General features: G+C 37.4%; 1 protein-coding gene across 1 annotated transcript in view; it reads right to left on the bottom strand.

The window, feature by feature from the left end:
- The window catches only part of ZNF385D (zinc finger protein 385D), a 288,653-nt gene that overhangs the window by 215,479 nt on the left and 50,516 nt on the right, over nucleotides 1–22,658 (bottom strand). Inside the window, exon 2 of the mRNA XM_045555815.1 lies at nucleotides 4,654–4,796. Within this exon, the coding sequence (XP_045411771.1) occupies nucleotides 4,654–4,796 (143 nt within the window). The remainder of the gene's footprint in view (nucleotides 1–4,653; nucleotides 4,797–22,658) is intronic.

Here is a 22,658-nt window from a genome sequence, read left to right as displayed (position 1 = left end):
GTAGCCATTTTTTAATGATTACCTCCCACTCTAAGTAAGTAGCATCCCAAAGTCTTGCCCAGGCCCATTCTTGTCTTCATTCTCCAGCATTTCAAAACCAAGCCGCACACAATTCACAATTGCAAAGATGTGGAAACAACCCAAGTGCCCATCAATACATGAGTGGATTAATAAAAAGTGGTGTATGTATACCATGGAGTTCTATTCAGCTATAAGAAACAATGGTGATATAGCATCTCTTGTATTTTCCTGGATAGAGCTGGAACCCATTCTACTAAGTGAAGTATCCCAAGAATGGAAAAATAGGCACCACATGTACTCACCATCAAATTGGTTTTAACTGACCAACACCTAAGTGTATATATATAAATAACATTCATCGGATATCGGGCAGATGGGGGGGCGGGGATGGGTATATACATATATAATGAGTGAGATGTGCACCATCTGGGGGATGGACACGCTTGAAACTATGACTTGGTTGGGGGCAAGGGCAATAAATGTAACCTAAACATTTGCACCCCCATAATATGCTGAAATAAAAAAAAAACAAGCTGCACTTCTGATGACAAACCTAAGAGATGTTTAGTTATTCTCATTTTATGGTACAGGACACTAGGACTCCAATGGATTTAGGACTTCAATGGACTAGGACTCCTTTGTCCATGGTACAGACATGTTTAGGCTGTTCTGATTCCACATAGACCTTTCCATTCTGCCACTGAGTAAGGTCTCCCATGGGCACCTCAGCACCCACCCTGCACACCCCTCCCTTTACATCACAAGGACTGGAAGCCTGAGGTGTACATGCCCAAGCATCCTTGCCAACAGTGTTCAGGCTTATTAGATGCCACTAAAGAGAGGCATTTCATGGAATTTGAATGAAAATAACTGAGATTACTGGGTGTCCTGTGTTTCTGCAACCCCCTGACTCTGTGAAAGCACGCAGAAAAACCAAGAGCCAGCACAGCCTTCTCTGACCTTTATTTTTCCAGCACCTCAAAGGTTTTGTAATCATCTAAATCCTTATATTAAATTCTCTCCTGTTTGAATACCTAGAATAGTTTCTATTTTTCTCACCAAACCCTCACTAAGACAACCATACAGCCATCCACTCCTGCCCGCAAGCTGACATTCCAGCCTATACATCTTTCTCTATAAAAGCAGCCTTATTTATAAATATTTCTTTATTTTCATAGCAGCAGCCATAATATAAGCTTTGTTATCAAAATTTCTGGTGCATAATAGATGCTTAGTAAACATCGTTTGATTGAATGGACTAAAGTCATGCCACTTCCTAATATTTCCTTCCTAAAAATCATCCATCTACCCTCATGATTGTTTCCTTTCAAGAAATAAAGACTTAGAATGGCATCTCTGGGATCAGAATGATTTTAAGCATTAAAACTCTAATATCTCAAGATATTAAAGGTTAGGGTGGGGGATATGTGAGAAATTAAGAGAAAGCTCTCATTTGCACGACAGCTACTGGGACATCCAGCAACCAGGGAGACAACATTCCTAGGTCAAGGGAACAGCTTCTGTTGTGAATTTGTAAAAGTTGGCTTTGAGGAGACTAAGGGATCCTAATAGTTTCATTGACTGCCCTCTTTTATATCCATACCCCAGCTCTGATTTTGTAGTAATTTCCTTTCCTTCCTAACTGTGCTTATTTGTATAGACCCTTCATTATTTTTCCTGACCCATACCCAAACCAAATGGTTTATGTTCACGTGGAAGGATAATAATCAAAGATACACACTTACGTTTTTTATGTGTTATAAGTATACATTTAAAAAAAAATTTCCTTCACAATTGCCACACCCTACACTAAATAGATAGGCAATTCCATGTCTATGTTCATATCCTCAGGGGAGGAATATAACAGGCAGATTGTCTCTGATCATCATGGCCTTTGCTTGCAAAAAAGGTCAGATGCGTGGAAGTTGTTAGGTGGCACTTTCTTGGCAAAGATGTAATAACTGTGTGGTGCACCTAGGCAGGAGGGACCACTGCCAGCCTTGCAAAGTTTGTGTGTCCTAAGCATGGTGCAAAAAAAGCTGAGAGCTAGGAGCTTAAGGAGCCATGCTAGCCAGGTGCTGACCATCTCGTGAATGCCTGTGTGGATGAATAACTTGAGGATCAGAGGAAGTCTCCCACCAAAAGCTGTTAGATAACGCTGCTGAGTTTAGAACTTTAGCATACCCTGAAAGAAAAGTCGATTCAATTTCCTTCCAGCCTGATGGAATGGGCTCTTTTGAACCAGAAATAAAATCAATTTACAGTAATGAAAAATTATGTTTTATACGTACTAAATTCCACATCTGCTATAAAATCAAGAACTCAGGCTGTTAGTTACAGAGATGTTCTATGCCCTAATTCTGAGTCCAAAGCCACCTGATTATGGCCTTTCCAATGATTCCCTTCAGTTGGAAGTAAGGAGTGACATAATGCTTGGTTGGCTGTAGCTTACCCAGCACCAAAAAGGGATAACCACGGAATAAACAACAGGTATAGCAACAGAGGGCCTTTTGGGTTAGGTGGAACAAATATAAACATAAGTCAAATCCATGGTGCAGAAAAAAGAATCATGTCAAACTTGCAATCAGCTAGCCAATGAAATTCTAATTCAAAATCAGAAGGGTTTACAAGCTACTCATGAACATGATACTTACCATTCAAATAGTGCTTGTTATATACTCAGCCCTGTACTATATGATTTAACCTACATAATCGCTGTCACATGCCTATGAAGTATGTTATATTATTAGTCCCATTTTATGGATGAGGATATTGAGCAACATAGGGGTTATGTGACTTACCCAGGGTCACACGAATGACACGAGGCAGTTCTGAGAGTTGAACTTAGTCTAGCTACAGAGTCCAGCTTGAACACCACATGATGCCGCCTTTGCCCACAAAAAAACCTCAAATATTTGAACTGTATAAGTCCCAAAGTAAGAGATTATCACGTCCATTCCTCTTATTCTAACAATGAAGAAAGAGCAGCAGAGAAGGTAAAGAGATCTGCTCAGTGTCACATAGCTCAGCATGTTACTCATCTTTGTTTTTGACACAAATACTCATTGTCAATCAAATTAATCATTTTGCTTTTAATATTTCCCAAAGGACAAATCGAAAGCGTTAAATCCAGCCTTTTATTGATTTCCAGGAATTTTACCTAAGTTGCTCTGAAGCTGACATGGGACCTGAGTGACAGGACCAAGTGGTCTCGGAGGCCAGGGAAAGCACGTCGATGGGTCACCTCCTGGGTGTCTGGGAAGGGAGGTGGTGCCAGGAAGCCACTTACCAGAAGAGCAGACAAGGAGTCAGGAAAAGGGAACCCAGGGACTTTTTAGTGTAGTCATGCAAGATTGAGGGAATTTGATCCTAAGCAAGTTTTTCTTGACTCTTATTGAAACACCCAGGAATAGAAACCTGTATTTTGTAAATTTGATCTTTATCTGTTTTATTTATGCTCCATGAATTTCAAAAGAATCTTCCTATGGAAAATTCCTCTCTCCTTAAGAAACAAAGCAATGATTTTGATTCTCCCTTGCCTTTTAGCAAGGACTAACACATACTGTATTCACTCACTGGCATGTCTAAAGTCCCTGTGACAAAGCACTATTAAAGAAAATAAGACCTATTTCTATCTCCTGAAGGAGAATGATTTAATTGTGGGCAAAAATTTTTTAAAAAGTCTAACATGGGGCCAAGATGTTGCAAAAAGAAAGCTGTATCATTTAGATCACTGGGCATTCAGTGACCTTTTGTTGTAATCCTCTTTGCTTTGGTGGTGGTGACATGTCTTGTCATTGATAAGTGCAGACCCTGCATTATAACAACTGCTGAAAGCTGAATCAGATGATATTCAAAAAAATATTACTTACTTTTTTCTAACCTTTTCAACCCCTATTTCAATTTCTATCCCAAGAATATCTCACTGCTTATACATGCAAAAAAATATGATGACGGATATGACGAATCTGCCAACTTACAGAGATATCTTAAAAGTGAAAATAGAGCCAAGAAAGGAGTTGAACCTGCCCTGAGAAGGCTGTTGACAAAGCCCAAAGAAACAAAGTAATTTTAAAAGACTTAACTTGAGCCACAGCGGCAAATATTAAAACTCTTGCTACCAGAGCCCTTACTTGTTTTAAGTTAAGGAGGAAAAACATGCTGTATACATGAAACATATCACTATTGTCATTATCAAGGTCCTATTTATTAAATTAGAAGGAAAAAGACAAGAAATTTAAATTATAGGACCCAGATCAATGAAAGACATCTTTCATTTTTTTAGATACCTACTTGAATTATAATGTTCTCTCTAATGAATACATTAAATTTCAATTTGGATGTATGCCAACAAAGTAACAGAATTGTTGATGTTACCCAGAAGACACTGGAGGGAAGACATCAATTCATGATCAACCCAGTCAGACTGAGTCCCTTTTCATTTTCTCCTAAAGGAGCCTGGCTCTGGGAACTTTACATAACCAGACAGACAACTACCTGCACCGTGGCTTTGGGACAAGCCATGGAATAAACAGTATAGCACAGTGGAGGCAGTGAACAAATCACCCCTGGCCTTTAAGATTTTCCAGTACCTTCCACCCAGACAAATGCAAATTTGGCCATGGTACTTACCGCATTGAAATTGGGGAAGAGGTTGACCGCGGCCGCAGTGTCAAGAGGAAAGGGAAGAAATGGTTTAATATCCAGCGATGGTTGCAAAGGAGGGGCTGGTGGACGGACCAGGGCTGGGAGAGCAGGACTCTGGCATGTACCACCTGTGGAGACCAGAGCAAAGGGAGCAATCAGGGACACACACATGGAGAAAACACTGAGATGGCGTTTGAGACAAAAAGGCCAGCTTTGTGGGTCACTGGAAAAAAAAAGACACAGACATTGACCTCAACTGGGAACTGGCCAGTGAGCAGATTTGCCATTAGGCAGAGGGAGCTAGCTGAACTGCTCCGTTTTCCTTTGTTTATATAACTACCAGGTTATGTAAGTAGCAGTCAACATTTCAAACACCCCAGCCTATCTTTATTTTCTTGCCTAGAGCTCTGGATTGGGTCAGCAACAGATCTCTAACCAAGCTCTCTGGATTCAAAAGGAAAACCCCTCCATTGCACACCCGTCACTCTTTGAAAACTAACCTGCTCAGAATATGCATCAAGTCTGAGGGATTATTTCACAGAACTGCTCTTTTCTACCTAATCCAAAACTCAGGCAGCAAGATGACATGAACCTGGCACAGAAAAGAAATTTAACCACAAACACAAGCAGCCGTACCTTACTGCCTTGGCAACTGGAGGATTAAAACCAGCAAAACCAATGCTACAATCCCTGAACTGTCCAGCGCCCCTATAGCTTTGAGTATTCAAACTACCTGTCTCCTTCTCAGTCATGAGTAGGTGCAATTTGCATGGCCACTAATGAGCAGGCAGTGGGAATAATACGCCAACAAAGACGCCCCCTTTGCATACCAGCAGACAGCCAGCTGTTTGCGAGGGAGCACACACCTCTGCCCCTGTCGTAGGACTGACTCCACTGCACTCAGAAGCTGGAGGAAGGAAGCCCATCCTCAGCGTTCAGTCTCCCATATTTTGGTAACATTCCAAAACATCAATTTGCTGTTAATTAAAGGCCGTTTGAATCCTAGGAAACTGTTAAAATATGCCAGCATTCTTCTAATCTGAGAGGCAAGCAACAGACTGTAAAAACCTGCTGGTGAGAATCCAAGAAGCATTAGGAAAACAAAATGCAGTGGGACTTTTCTCACAGAAAAGCATTCTAGGAGACAGAGGGGAGAGGAGAGGTTCATGTCTATGTCACTTACTTGCCTGCCGTCTTGTTTTTACGACAAAGTAGAGTGAATTTATACAAATTACCTTTACAGATCTTACTACCACTCTCTGGCCAACGGTACACAGACCATCATCTTGCCCCCAATCAGTTAGCTGAGCACAAAGCAAACATTATGGAAATGATTCCCCAATGTTAAATCAAACCCTATTGGGACAGAGGATCTGCTAACAAGGTGGATGACTTAATACCTGTAACAGAAGCCATAAGCACAGGATTTAATTAACTACACACAAGAACCATCAGTTCTACTGCTCCCAGGTATAAAATCAGCTGGAGCCAAATTAGGAAAAATAGTATTTTCCCTACTGTTTTAACTTCCCTCTTGAAATATTCCTCAACAATAGCAAAGCCAACAACTGAAGTTCGAAATCAGCAAAGAGATTCAAAAAAAATAGTACAAGGCAGGAAATAGAGGGCAGATGTTAAAATAAACAGAGATAAAAGCAAAATATAACAAGTCTACGTTCACCAGAGCACACCATAAACTTGTTTTATTATCCACCTGGTCGTGTATTGAGTGTGAATGTATAGCCTTTTCTAGAGAAGGCATCCATAAAACTGTCATGAGTTTAGTATTGCTAGAAGTTTCTCTTTTAATAAAAAGTTAAAGAATCAAAATAAATTTTTTGGTTGGCGCCTCTTTAGAAAATTCAAAAGTAAAATAAGTTTTAGAGAACAGCCTGAGCAAGACCGTGGCCCTGTCTTTTCAAAAAATAGATAAATTAGCCAGGTGCAGTGGTGTGTGCCTGTAATCCCAGCTACTCGGGAAGCTGAGGCAAGAGGATCACTTGAGCCCAGGAGTTTGAGGTTGCTGTGAGTTATGATGATGCCACTGCACTCTAGCCTGAACAACAAAGCCGAGACCTTGTCTCACAAAAAAAAAAAAAAAAAATGTAAAATGAGTTTTGGCTGAAATCAGTGGTGTGGTTTACCATGTCCACAACTAACAATGAGTTTGAATAAATAACTTTATTTTCCTTTGTGTCACATGTCATTCTTCACAAAGGATATTCTCACACATTCCTTATCTTGTTGGATTCTAAGATCTCAGAAACTAGATAAAGGCTAAAATAAAATCATGTAGAGAAAAAAAATAAGTTGATAACTCTTTAGCTGTTGCTTCCACAGAAACATTCCATACTTATAATTACAAAAAATGCAATTTAGCGAGAATTTATTCTGCAATTATTTCCCATTAAGCCCTCCTCTGGTTCAGGATACCAAAGAAGTTAAGGAATAGCTCAAGCTTATTTTTTCATCTAGCACAATGAGAAGCACAAAGAATAAAAATACCTTGATCTGATTGGTAGGTAAATTTAATTCCCCCTTCATTTATACTTATATATACTGTTCAAGACCCTCTCCCTCAATGTTGCAACCAGAGTTTCCTTCTTAGGGGATTAAAACAACATCAAAGAGGAGTCCTAAAACTTTGGAAAGTCAGGGAAGATATTTGAGCTCATTTCTTTCTGCCTGCTTGAAGAGAGAAACCTACAAGATCATAGGAAAGCAGAGGACATATGATCACACATTCTTTGCCCACTTGCTATGCAAATACAGGTGTAGTGGATGCTGTGGACATGGTTCCAAGAGCCCCCTCCAGGCTTGAGGCACTTGTTCCTACAGTTGTTTAGAGTGCTGGGGGCTGATGGCCCTCACCTGGGATCCTCTTCACAATTTGGCCCAGCGCCTAAGGGAACTGTCTCCACAAAGGTGACTCTGCTAAGTGGAGGGGTTGGCATCCCCTTGTAATGACTAATGCAGGTGTTTAATGGCTTTGTCCCCTTGCCTCAAAGCAGGACAACTCTGAGGCTCTATTTTACCTCTAAAGTTCCTCATGGCATCTAGGATAGGCTGAGGTCTCCATTATGACTGTGTCACAGTCCAGCTTCCTCCTCTTCCAAATCCTGTATCCCTCACTCGTCACAGGTGATGTTCCCAAGAGCACTCCCCAATAAAGTCTCAGAGTTCACTTTCAGAAGAATTTGATCTGTGATGCCAGGGTACAGCAACTCATGAGTCTGAGTGAAATGCTGAATTGCTTTATTTCAAAATAGATGCTTGCCTCCAAATCTATAGCACTGATATTGAGGCACAAAATTGAGGCTACCTCTTAAAATTATCTGTGACTAATACTTCTGCATTTAAAAGCTGGATTAGTCCTAAAATATTTTACTTGTACCAATCTGTACATGCTCAGCAACAAGAATACTATTTGCAAATAGCGCAAAATCAAAACTGGCAAATATAGTATGTTTCATCTGTGAAGCAAATTAAAATATTCTTTTTAAGAAAATAGCTATTTCATTCCTTCATTTTCAAATAGAAACTATTACATTTAAGACATAAATGTGTTTATTAATATTTTCATTATTATAAAATTATCTTGGCAATAATAAACATGAAAATCTATAATGAATTTGTAGACATTTCTACAGTTGAAAAAGTTGTTTTGTTGTTAATTTTTACCAACAGTGTCACTTCACTCATTGGAATATCACACTCTTAGAAATATTAATATATTTAATTTGAGGAAGGTATTTTAAAGCCTCCATGCAGTGGGGTCTGAAAAAGATATCAATTCATGTGCTTTGTATTTGAAACTCTATTATCTAGTACCACATATTTCATCACCTATGCCATTTTATTAACACAGTTTAACAAATTAAATTTTAACAAATTAATCTGATTTCAGAGCTGTTACTATCTCTCTATACCAAATTTGTTATCTGTTATTAAAGTCAACAAATTCAAAAACATTCATTGATTGCAGATTAGTTATTAACACCAAATAAGGTATTGAATAATGAAAGTAAGTGATCATTAAAGCTCACAAGATTCCTCTCCATCCTTTTTTGATGTTTCTGTTAGTGTGTATTAAGAAATGAAGATGCAGATAATGAACTAGAGAATAAACATATTAAATATTGTTTTGGTAAATTCACAAGACAACTGTATGTTCACAAAACTACTAATTTATGAATGTGAAAAATAATACTAGAGTAAACAGCTCCTAGTAGTTATAGGAGACTGGGAAAGTAAGACACATTCACTTCAGAAGTTTGCATTTTTGAAAAACCAATTCAAATGTAAATTTAAAAGCATTTGCATAAATAGGAATTCTAAACCAGTGCTTGTCAGTTGAAACTTACTGTATTAGTATATAAGCTTATTGTATGGTATATAAAGTGCCTGGCACAGTGCCTGGCCAGTTGGTATTCGCTAAGTGAGACATCTATTTTTTAATGAACATAATAACTTTCAAAGCTGCTCTTCAGGCTTTCTGAAAGCAGCCAATCAAGATAACTTTAAAGTACCTTTATATTCTTCCCTTTGCTTATTTTGACTCACTCAGAAGGATGGTCACAATAGGAGGTTACTTTGTAAATCAATACTTTGAAATACTCCTTGAGAGTAGGGCAGTACTGTTCTTGCCATAATACATCACTTTTAACCTTGGACTTGTGTACTTGATTCATTCAGAGTTCATCAAACATCCAGATATCCTGTCTAACAATCTTAATCTTAATTTTAACTTTAATCTACTACTTAATCTTTAATTTCCCCAGATGACAAAACTGAAGTTTAAAGTGATCAGAGATAACCACTGTTAAATATTCATGCCAGTGTATGAATCATTTATATAGATACATATGTATGTACATATATATACACACACATATACAGTATTTCAATCTGCATTTATAGAAAGCAGCAGAAATCCCTGATTTCCTGTTGGTTGAAAGAATTTCTATAGTATCTTTAGTTGTCTTTTTCCTTCACCATCAATTTATCTGTATTGAAATATATATATTTATCTATATTGAAATACACACATACTTATCCATATTAAAATATATATTAACTTATATTGAAATATATATTACAATAATAAGCTATGATTAAAGTACTAAATTCAGAATATTTAAACATAGCAGAGAAGCATACAGAGTATTTTATATAATATTGGATCCTAAATAATTACTTGATAAGCAGCTAATTTGAAACACATGGAAAACTATTCATATACATTTCCAAATATTTCAATTAAAATTTGCCATGTCCATGGTGGGGAGAGAGGGCTCACTATATGAATTCAGGGGTCTCTGTAATAACTGGCATAAAACATTTAGATCTAATAGTACTAAATAGGAAGTAGAAAAGAAATAATGGATTTGGGGCATAAAGGCCAAGACTTGATTTGACCAAAACATTGGCCATGGGGTGCTGTAGTTAGTGGAACTGGCTGGCCAGAGTGAGAGTGAGGGTAGAGAATATCAATAATTTGATGTATCTATTGAGTAATTGGCATAGATTAGCCTGGTATCCCCTAAATTCCTTTAAAACACACAATTCTGCCAGATATATATTATAATATCCACTTTACAATTTCGAAAGCCAAGGCTCTAGGAAGCAAAATATCTTACCAGAAGGAACCTGAGCAACCTTAGCAATTTTTAATGCACTGATGCACATAGCTTTGGAATTAAAACAACAACAGTAATAATAAAAACACAACAAAATAACAACACTGAAGAATACTCTACAGAGGTCAGTTTTGTCAAATTAGGCAGGCCAGTTCTCTTGTAGCCAGAAATAATGTGTTAAAACAAGCAATCTTGTGAGAGGCTTTTATTGCTACAGACAGGAAGGAAGGGAGGGCAGAAGGAAAGAAGGAAGAACGGAAGGGAGGAAAGAAAGAACACATTCCTTGTGAAGGAATATTCAGTAGTTATCCCTGACGTTTATCTACCATGGGAATATGCTGGCGCTGCCCTATATTTGAAGAAGAATTGAGAAAAATATGAATATCATATGAAATGTGTTTCAAAAGCCCTTGAGTTTACATTAACATCTACTTGCCAAATCAGAAAAATAAACATGTTTGTCATATTCCCCTGTGTGGCTGCTTCTCAAATATTCAAGGTTGTTGGTTGGGGGATACAACGGCAGTTTTGTTCTTAAAACCGTTTTTTACTCTTTGTCTAGGAAAAGTGTATGTTTACCATGTTTTGTTAAGCCTCAATGATCCAAACTCCCATCCGATTCCCATCTTTGTTTAAATGTTCTTCCCAACTGAATGACACAACTAAAAACATATTTTGAGATAAAATTTGAATTTACTGTGATTTGGTCATAATTTTTTCTTTCATTGCTTTAGTTTTTTTCCCCTCTATTTTGGACTGTTGATTCACCTACTAGGTTTTGGAAAGTCGATCTAGCACTTTCTACCTCAGGATAAAGCTTCTCACTGGCCTAACGTGACCTGTCCTTAGCAGGTCAACTCAAATGTTGAAACAAGGTCTGTTCCCACAGGGCAAGTTGGCAGCACTAACCCACGCAGGGTGGTGACTGCCGCCTCACACGTCCTGCTCCAGACCGCAGAGAGGAATGAGGTGAGAACGGGAATATGAGTCAGGGCAATTGGAGCACCATTCTGGAAACACTGATGCAAACACATTTGTCCAAGTCAATGCTCAGTGATTCAATCTTCACCAATGAAAGAAATTCTTGTGAGTGATCTGGAATTTTCCCTCACTCAAATGCTTTATTCATTTGAAGTTGTGGTATTTAAGTATTCCTGTAAGTCACTTCAATACTCATTTTGGAAGGAAGCTAGGAAAGAAGCACTAACTAATATTGTTTTATCTGTCACTGTCATTAAATGCCATGGCCAAAATCAAAATACTGGTATCATTCAGTTGCCAATATCCTGAGTCAAGACTTCACTAGGAGAAAATGGAAACTCTCACTTATTTAAATAAATTTGATGACAATTTCTGGGACCTGGGAAATAACAGAGAAGGTTCTGTTAGGAGTGCCAGAATAAGGAGTTTTAAACATTTAACCCCAAATATCCCTCTGTACTTCAGCCCCTCTGTCAGATAGTGCATAATTCAGGACATGTGGTTGTCTCACAGGAAATCAGAAGATTTTGCCTGGAAAATTCCTCTCAAGTTCACTGCTAGTGTTATAGAATATGAATCACAAAATTTTCCTCAAGAGGAGTTTCCCCAAACTTAATTTCACATCATCAATTATAACTAATAAAAGAGATACTCTAGTGCTAAGATGTCTAATATGGTAGCCATTGGCCAGCTACATATGGCTATTTTAAATTTAAATTAATTAAAATTCAATAAAATTTAAAATTCAGCTCTCATCCACACCAGCCATATTTCAAATGTTTGATAGCCACCTGTTGTTAGAGGCTGCTGTACTGTACATTGCAGATAAAAATCACTCCCACCATCACAGTAGGTTCTATAGGACATTAAAGCTCCAGTGCAAAACCAACATTCAGGAGCAGTGAATAATTTACAGATAAAGTGCTTGATACAGTCTATTTCAGAATTAAATGCTGATAGGAGAAGAACTCTGGCTTTCTCCTGGGCTTTTCACCTTTTAGGATTGAGGAAAGGAGTTTTGCCAGAGCCAAATGTAGTCACTATCAGAAGCCAGACACTAGTGGGATCATGCCAGAAAGGATTAGTCATCCATTCTTAGAGATGACAATGGCAATCTACAAAGCTTCATGTCTGATCAGTGATAATACTCAAAGAGTAACCTAAATAAAAAATGTTAATGCCAAAATAAATATTAATGGATAATGAGTGCTTTGTATAAAAATGGCACCACATCTTCAAACCAACATATAAAAAAGGGCCAGGCTTGGGACAAGTGGATGTTTATTAATATCTGATAACTCTTGAAAGTATTATCATAAAGCTTTCATTTCACTCAACAAACTGTGTCAAAATCTAGTCTCATTAATAGTCAAGCATTTAAATTAAGCTAATATAGGCAGTTAAACCTGCTTTACTACACATCTGTCTCTCAGGGTCCTTTCACTGCTGATATCTAGGCTCTGGTCATCTCTTTAGAAAGAAAAAAAAGATGTTAAAGTCTGTTCGCATGGTCTTATTTATCCATGATCCATATTTCTCAATTGTAACTTGCCCACACAAACTTCTCTGTGCCCGTGGGGCTGGGCTAAAGGGAGAGATTATCTAGGAAAGGAAGGAGTGTTTAACATTGTCTAGGGTGGCAATGTCTGACAGAATTAATATCATAGAGATTTTTGGTGACTTTTATGAGTCATTTAAGTGTAGTAATTTATGCGGGTCACATTAAAGAGAAGCCACTTTTGAGGCAGGTAAGGGATGAGTGAGGGTTTCATAATGGAGACTAGTGGAGACAATTATTTTCAAAATTTTGACTGGGAAGGAAAAGTGGAATAGAACACTGTAGATATGGGTAAGTAACTTTTATAGGCACAGAAAAGAGCTGATTTGGTCCAGATAATGTACTACACCTCACTCTTGGAAGGTCACATTTCAACTAACAAGTTAGTCCCCAAAATGTCAGTCATAACCCATGACAGCACATTAAGCATTGTAATTTGTGTTTATCTGGGTTACATCCCACCCTACATGCTCTCAAAACCTACATCAAACTATAGCAAAAAACCAATCATGTATTCCTGGTTCAGGATGCAGCCCAAGTATAACATCCTTTATTAAGTATTTTCTGGACATCTCTGTAGAAAGATCACTTCCCTGGGGCCCTGCTCTACACTGCACAGGCTTTGATTGAGTGCACATTAGTAGACTTATTTGCTTCTGTTTCTGCATTCCCACATGAGGATGCTGGTTCTTAAGAAGAATGTCAATTTCATTCTTCCTTGTCATCTATGATTAGGGGTTTCCTGGTACCTGTTTAGTGACTTCTATGGCTGTTTTAAAAATGGATTCATGAATGAATGGATGAACACATTAACAAGTGAAATCACATCACAGCCTGCTGAGATGTTGTGTCCTTCTTCTATTATGCCCAAATTAACAATGGTGTCCATTCCAAAACCAAGAACCAGAAAAGGGGACTAAACAATCACAGTTTATTGGAATGTACTGCAAAACATGAGAAATGTTTTACCACAGATTTTTAGTATAATTAAGCCTCCATTTTTGAATTTTTTTCTTTAAAAAAATAAACAAATGGTCCAAACATACAAAGTCCCAGCATTTTTATATTGTATTTTATTAACTTGTTTCCTCTACATCCATTTCTTAAACGTGGACTTCATTTTTAGGTGTAAATATAGTCTATCTTACTACCCTTGATTCCACTGGCATGAAAGCAATAACATCACTGCGCTGTGTACTCTGCATAGGCTAGCTCCTTTCAACCTTTAATACCCTCGTGAATAAGGAAATGGAGCGGTAGTGAGGTTAAGGCAATTGCTCAAGTTCGTACAATTAGTAAGTAGTAGAGCCAGAATTCAACACCAAACATTCTGGTTCCATAGTCTAAGCTCTTAAATATACATTTTATTCAGAGATTGCTATTATTTTAAGAAAGGCAGTAGAGAAAAAATTATATAAACAAAAAGCTGGTTTCAATTAAACTTGGCCAAAGCCAATCAAATAAATGTATACTAAGAGGCAATTATTTGTAAAGCACTGGATTATTCAGTAGTAATTTCACATGTCTTGCTTCCACTGGGGTTTATAATCCAGTATATTGTAGATTATCCATGTATTGAGTCTTCCAGATACCATGCATTTATCCAAATGTATCAGATATTTTTTCTATTTGAATTAACTTGTTATTGGTTCAGTTCTCCCTTTCACTTTGTCTTCATAGTCCAAAAGAGCCAAACAGAAACTAAATTTACATTCATCATAACTAATGCTATTAAACTCAATGGTAATATCTCCTAGAGCATCCACTTCATTGTGTTTCCATTCAATATTTCCATTCAGTATTTCATTATGATTTATTTTACATTTCAATATAATTTTCTTTCATAACAACCACAGAACAAAATTCCTAGGAAATCTAACTGCTGTTAGCATTGGGTGACATTTAGAAATAACCATGGAAGAAGAGACTATGTCACTATCACCGATATCAAATTAAATAAAACGTATTAAGAACAACAAAGACCACATTCAAGCTGTCTCAAGGGGCTATACTTAGCATATCCCTAGCATTAGTAGTAACCACTTGCTTCCAAGGTTTAGGAACTGTGAGTTCTAGTTTCCATCGCCTTGGTGAACATTCTTACAAACTCCATAATAGCAAAAAGAAATTCTGATTTCAATTTCCTCAAGAACATTCCCTGTGGAGCTGACATGTGCTCTGTTTAGTCTCGGCCTCAATGTGATTGTTTCTTCTGGCAGGTTTTGCTTAAAACAAACCTAAGTTTATATTTTCTTTTAATTCTGAAACATTTAGTCCTTGTAGAAGATGTAAAATCAGTTACTAATGGAATTGTAGTAATTGTGGAATCCAGAAAAGGATCTGCTTTAAATGGAAGAGAAATAAAATGATTATTAAGTGACTGCAAGCAAGAAAATGCACATAACCATATTTTATTTTTATAAGAAATCTTGTCATTTTGAGTCCACATTATATTCTACATTCTGTGCTGGATAGCTTTATGTACATTACTTATATAAACAATGAAGATATCCTTGTTTTCATTTTACAAGTGAGGAAAGGAGGTTTAGTGAGATCATCCTACTCAAGATAAACCACCTCCTTAAATGGTAGAGCTGAGAAGAATTAGAAACCAGAGATGCCTGATTTCAAAGTCCATATTCTTTGACTATATTAACCTCTCTCCCTCTCAAATACTCATCAAGTCCTGATAAGCACCAAATTGAAAGAGCCATTGATGGAAGCAGAAACTGACTCTGAAGAAAGGACCTGCATTTTCACATTCATATGGCCAGGAGCCAGCAGATACAGGATTTACAATTCCAGAAAAAAAAAACAGACACTGCTTATAGCCCAGGGGAGAAGAAAGTCAGCATACCAAGGTTATGGAGCCATTACCAAAACGCAACAAATATCGAAAGGGACATCTATATTGTGATAAAATAAGAGACATCATAAAATACTGCAGTTAAACACAAGGATTAATGCTAAACTAAAATGAAAGGGAAGCAAATAATCTGCAGGAGTTGTCATTGCTGAAAGCCATGTCAGTGGAGATGATAAGCATTAAAGGCTAAATCAGAGATGGCCTTTGGGAGGGGCCCTGAGCTCTGAGAATCCCAGCACTGACCAGAAGTCCAAGATCAGAGGCCAAGGTTAATGAGAGAACACAGGTTTTTCTCATTGACATCACCAAGTTCTCACCCTCTTGTGAATTGCAGCCTAAAATATACAGATCTGGAACTTGGCATGAGGCACACACACATCTTGACTTGTACAACTAATTCCCATCCATTTACTCAACTCAGACAGAGCCAGAATTAATTAACTGATGTAGAATGTTACAGAAATTGCTTCTGATTTTTCATTGACTGCAAATTTACTAGAAGTTTGTGCTCTTACTATTCCTTAGGATTTGGAAGTCCAGAACATCACAGGCCTAAACAAATTTCCAAGAGAAAAATTTAATTTAGCAATGAGAGTAAAATATTCTGGTAATTAAATTGCACTCTGCTGGTGTGTGGTGGACCATATAGTCTGAATTATTCAAAGCAGTCCCAATTTCAAATAATAATGATAACCAGTACAATAATAATAATAACCACAATCAATTTTTAAGCACTCTCTCTATATACATAGGATTTTAATTTTCACAGCAATTCTGTTAGCTCTTAATATTTAGCTTTGTAGTTGTGGAAATTAGGGATTTATGAGATTAAGTACTTTGTAGCAGCTAATTCAACCTATCCAAAATAGGTTGACTGATTTCAAATACTCCTGCTCTTTGTGAAAATTATATTCTCTCTGTTGTCTCTATAAGCCAAGGATAGGAATCCATGATACCACTCCTCTTTCTGGTACTCGGGGCATATATTACCAATCAATCATATTTATAGTTGGCCTCAGAATCCTCCTTAACACAACATACCAGTATCTAATCCAATTGGTCAGAGTTTGCTATCCCCAACATAAATACACAAAATGACCTAAGCATGATAACATTAGAGCATCCTACACTCTACTCTTAATGATCATCAATCAGGCTGGAAGATCCTCAGAAATCCTCTGTAAATTTTGGAAGGCAGATAGTAGAATAATGCTGATGGTTTCCTTATATCAAGCCATTTGGCAAAGTCTCCAGCCTTCTTTTGGCTAGAATCTGGTGAGAAGACTAAGAAGGGCATCTGACTTTTCTGTCAAAGCTTCTCCAGGTTATGAAGATAATTGGATACCTTCACTTGCTCTTGGATAAATAAGGAAGACCTCCATTACTAGGCACTCTGCAACAGCTAGTGTTGACAAAGTAAACCTATTTTCTGAGATTCCCTCATGATTCCAATGTGATTGAACATCTTGAGAATATTAGGCTCTCTCATAGCTGTTCTTCCTCATTGATATACCTCACCCAGTAGAAGTCTGTGCAGTGACCTAATCACTGTAAACCCAAAAGCTTTGTAGAAAACAAAACAAAACTACTAATCCTAAAAGGAAACTTAAGAAGGGGCTCTGATCACAGCCTCAGAGAATTGTAGTTAGTTCTTTCAAATTCATGGGCCTGTTTGACTTAAATTGTGAAGATTATTTTGTGTTTTTGAAAGGACATTAATCCCAAAGGAAGAACAAACAGAATGACTCAAATTGCTTTGAGCAGGAGTGCCTGCTGAGAGAGGAGAGAGATTCTGCAAGAAGCATGGTTTCTGAAATTGGCACTGCATTTTCCTGAATGATTCTGATCTGTGCTGCATATAGTTTTCAAAAGTTATTATGCCGTCCAAGTGCTAAATATTTGCTTCCTATGTTATCAATGTCATTATGACCTTTTCTTGCCTATCGATACCATTTAAGGTCCTCTTCATAGAACCAAGATAAGGAAAATACTTTTTAAAAAATTTTGTAAATTTCTGTCATTTCTTCCACTTCTCCCTGCCCTTGAAGGTTCAGCTCAAACTCCCTACCCTCTCCCTGTCCACGTAGTATCATAGTCAACTTCCTCTTTTGAAAACTTCCACAGGATATTTGAAGTGCTTAAGAGTACAGAAACCTTTGTTATCAGAAACCTGTATCCAAATTCCATTGTTTTCATGTCCTAAGGAACTTAATTATTCAGTTTCTCCTTACATAAAATAATAATAACAGCTAAAACCCAGGATTTCTGTAAAGCTTACATAGAGAAGTACTTAACAGGGTAAATAGTACTATTTAGTAACTTTCTTATTGTCTTTTCTATTCATTATTATTTTTGTCAAAATGATATGAAATAAAATATATTCTATTAAATTTGATTTTATTAGCATTATTATCTAAATCATTAATCAGTATGTCTCTTATAGTTCTTACTTTTTATTGACTAGTAGAATAATTTGGTTCTGAGCTAAGTTTTTGAAAGAAAGTGTTCGTGTCTGTATCACCTTAATTGTTTTCCATGGTGCCTAACAGAATGTTTTGAAAATTATACACATTTAAGTGCTCTTGAGGGCATGAATGAATAAATGAATGAATAAGACATCATTGCTTTAAAAGCTACTCCAGAGAGAAGAAACAGAAATGGCAAACTATATTTATTTTCATTAATACTATTAGGAACCTGTTTTCAATGTCAGCATTGTGAAGTAGGCACTGGAAATAATATTGCAAAGAGAAAGAAAAATAAAAAAGGAGGAGAGGAGGGAGAGAAGGAGGGAGGGAGGGGAAAGGACAATGTGGAGAAACGATCACATCCTAATCTGCAATCCAGACGACTCACTTGACCTCAACAGAGCTGTTACTGAAACATCCTATCAACAGCACCAAAAAACGCCCTCAAAGCCATCCTATATGGAAATACCCACTCTTACATGATCTTGTGGCAACCCACACTAGTATTTCTACCTTGTAAATTGGAAAGTGAACAATCAAGAGCATTACAGTGTCTGACAAAACAGTGTATAGGATAGAGAGGAGCTCAGTCTAACACACATCCTAACACATAGTGGGTTTTCAAACCATCATAGCTGACTTAGAAACTGGAAGGGAGACATTTAATATTATTTTTGATTGGTGGAAAAATGGAGCCACACTAATTCACTTCCCAGAGTTTTAGCTTTGTTCTCTGTGCCTTACCTGCTCTGTCACCTCTTCTCTCCTGGCTGCCCCTCACCTTTCTTGCCCCTCACATTTACTCCTTGACTCATTCATTCTCTCTCACAAACATTCATCAAATATTTATGGGTTGCCCATTCTCTTGAATGCACTGGGTAAATTTCAATAAAAGTAAATATGATCCCAAGCCCTTCAAATAAAGATAAAGCAATAGCAGGGGAATAAGCAAAACATTTTTTTTTTTTTTTTGCATTCTTGTTCTTTCCAGCTTCTCCTTTAGTTTTCTCTTGTTTAAGAAAACAAAATCTCTTTCTGAACCATCAGGTAAAAACAGGCTCAATTTGCTAATATTAGCACATATTAACCAAAAGACAATGGTGGGTGTCAATTTGTTCTTTCCTCTATATTTTCAGAATTTGAAATCCACTTCTTTCAGAAAAAGCCATATGTTATATTTAATTAAAAGTATCAGATATGATGGCTGACATGTTTATACTAAAAGGTGATATGCTGTAGTATTCATGTGGACTAGAATAATGGCCACTCAGTTTTATAAGTAGCCTTCTTGTCCATTTGCTATGTTTTCACCAATTATTCCAGCCAAAGTTTCAAAGTTTTAGATGGCATATTGGCACTGGGGAAATCTTGATAGTAATTGTTTATGGCAGTCATGCCTGTAGCTGGAGAATTCCATTAGTCCTGCCAAAATTTTAGTTGGTTATTTTTTTCAAATACCCTAACAAAATCTTAAGTGCTACACAATTCAACACAGTAATATCTTTTCTTGTCTATCCTTATAGGAAGCTTCCCCTTTTCCCCCCCAGTCATGTTATGTACATAGCCTTTCAACGGCTACTGCCACAAAGCCAGAGAGACAATTTGGATTTTATTTTTGTATTTTTTAAATTTTGTCTTCCATTTTGAATTGCCCTTGGCTACATTTTCATTTAGCTAGTCTAGGTTAAGTCTCAACTGACTGATAAATTCCAATTATAGATCTGAGCTATAGATCTGACCATAGCAGAACTGTTTTAAGAAATACAGACTCTCCTATCATATTTCAGAATATTATACTGCTGCAAGATAGTTTAAATCCTTCTCTGATAACATAAAAATATGGTAAAGGAAATCTTCTTACAAAACATGTTATTTTATTTTAAATAGGTCATACATTCAGAAAGCCTACTTGAATATATTATATAAGTAAAAACCTACATTTTTGGCACATGGGATGCAAATTTGATTGGCAAGAAGCAAATTATGTTATTCATTATGTTTCTGAAAAGGTAAAGGCTGTACAATTGGTAAATTAAAAGTGATTATTTCAGTAATGAGATATTTCAAATAAGCAGGGTTTAATCTGCTGAAGGAAATGGCAGGGCGTACCTCAAGGGGCAAGCTTAGAAAAGCTGGCTGTCCCTCAAACAAACCGATGATACCAAGAGCACACATGTACATCATAGATAAAGAAGGTAGGGGGGAAACCAAAGCAAACAGAATAGTTCTGCATATATTTGGAACACTCTCACACACACAAACATGTTTTCTAGAAGAATCCAGACTAAGACTGATAAAAGAAATACAAAAGAAAAGAAAAGGAAACAAAACAACCAAACAGAAAACAAGCATGTATATTTTTAGTGCTACAACTCAGAAAATATCAAGACTAGGAATCAAAGTTAATGTGAGGAAAAGAAGGAAAGAGAAAGCAGAGATATCACTGACGATTAATTTACTGATCAATTGGAAAGTGAATGTAAAATTAGAGTTAGGTACCTAGAGTACGTTGAATCAACTGGTCAGCCAGTGAAAAATACCAGATATCAGATGCCAGTGAAAGGCTCCATCATGCCAAAGTTTGCCATCCTTGAAGGCAGCCCTAGAAAGTGAGAATTTACTGCAGCGAGTATAACTGTTGGCCTGACTGTGAAGGAAGGAGAGTAAAGTAAGGGATGTAATCCACATTCGGTGGACTTGGAGCAAAGGTAAGGTTGGAAGAAGTACAATTACATAAAACTCTAAGAAAATAGAAAGCTGAATCCTAGACAGTTGGAGGGCTTATTTTTGGTTATTTATTTATTTTTAATGTAGAAGCCAGAAAGATAGGCTAAATATGTCCAGAATCTAATAACTTATGAAAGATGTATACAACCTAGAAAATATGCAAAGCAGAGAAACAGGCATGATTAAAGGATAGGCAAATAGGAAATGGGAGAAAGCTAAAAATATTGTCAATATATTCAAGAAGAGAAGATACTTGGTGACTTAGTAGCCTTCAACTATTTGAAAACTGCCATAGGAACGGTGGTGAACAGATGTTTTATATTTACATGTAAGACAGAAAAAGCCAACAGAGGACTGAAAGTCCAGAGGAAGGATAAAAAAGTTGTTTTGGCTTCAATCATGTCTGGAAAAAAGGACACATTTTCAGTTCCTCTAATAGGAATGTTTACCAAGGGTTAATCCGTTTCAGGAGAATAAGCCTCTGAATCTCATATTAATATTTTAGGCTTTGTGGGCCATTAGTTTTGTATTGCAACTGCTAACTCTGCCATTGTAGTGTGAAAGCAGCCATAGACAATATGTAAACAAATGGGCATGCCTATGTTCCAATAAAATTTTATTCACTAAGACATTCATCAGCCAGATTTAGCGCTCTGGCACCAGCTGTTGTTAGCTGACCCTGGTCTGGAGACCTGGTTCTCAAACTTTAGTGAGCATCAGAAATACCTAGAGGGCTTGTTAAAACACAGACTGCTGAGGGCTGCCTACCTCTACCTAGATTTCTGTTTGATTCCTGAGTGGGGGCTGCTAGTTTACATTACTGACTAATTTCCAGGTAATGCTGATATAACTGGTCCAGAGCCCACACACTGAGAACACTGAGGCCAGAGAACAGAAATGATAAACCCAAGGTCCTGGTAAGGGTGTGCCTCTGTGTGTAAGCAGAATTCTACAATGACCCCCAAGATTTCCTGCCTCCTGGTGTAAACACCCTGCATCATCCCTAGGACTGTGAATTTTGTGGAGATTGCTCTTGTGATTAGAGACTCAGTTGACTTCAAAAATAAGAAACTGTCTGGGTGAGCCTGAACTAAGCACACGAGCCTTTCAAAAACAAAGAACATTCTCTGGCTGGTCGCAGAAGCAACAGCAATGTGCTCTTGCTGGCCTGCAGATGGAGGCCACGTGTTAAGGATTGCAGGTAGCCTCTAAGAGCAAAGAGCAGCTCCAGGCTGACAGCAAGGAAATAGATACCTCCATCCTACAACCACAGGAACTACATTCCGCCAACAAGAATGAGCTTAAGAAACAGATTTTTCCCCCAGAGTCTGCAGATGAGAACTCAGTTTAGCCGTCATCTTGATTTCCTCTTATGGTAATTTAAACAGAGGACATAGTCACATCAGTGCTAGACTCATGACCTACAAGTACAATGAGCTAATAAATGAGTGAGGTTTTAAGCCACTGAGTTTCTGGTAATTAATTATGCAGCAATAGAACTCCAACACTGTTGGTGTGGTGCACATCCCACTTTGGACCTAAAGCCCCACAGCTGAACCTGTCACAAAGCCAGTCAGGCATCATTATCAACTCTAACAACTTCCAGGCATGCCCTGCTCTACTCACTGCCCCTTTCCTCTCCAAAGCTTCATGTTTAGGAATCACCTCACATTGAATTAAAACATACTCCAACTGCTCACTGTCCTCCTCTGGTCAGAGGCTCAGAGAAACTGAGGTAATAAATAGATTGC

The sequence above is a fragment of the Lemur catta genome, chromosome 1, assembly GCF_020740605.2.
Source record: "Lemur catta isolate mLemCat1 chromosome 1, mLemCat1.pri, whole genome shotgun sequence".
Lineage (NCBI taxonomy): Eukaryota > Metazoa > Chordata > Mammalia > Primates > Lemuridae > Lemur > Lemur catta.
This window is presented reverse-complemented; position numbering and strand designations above follow the sequence as displayed.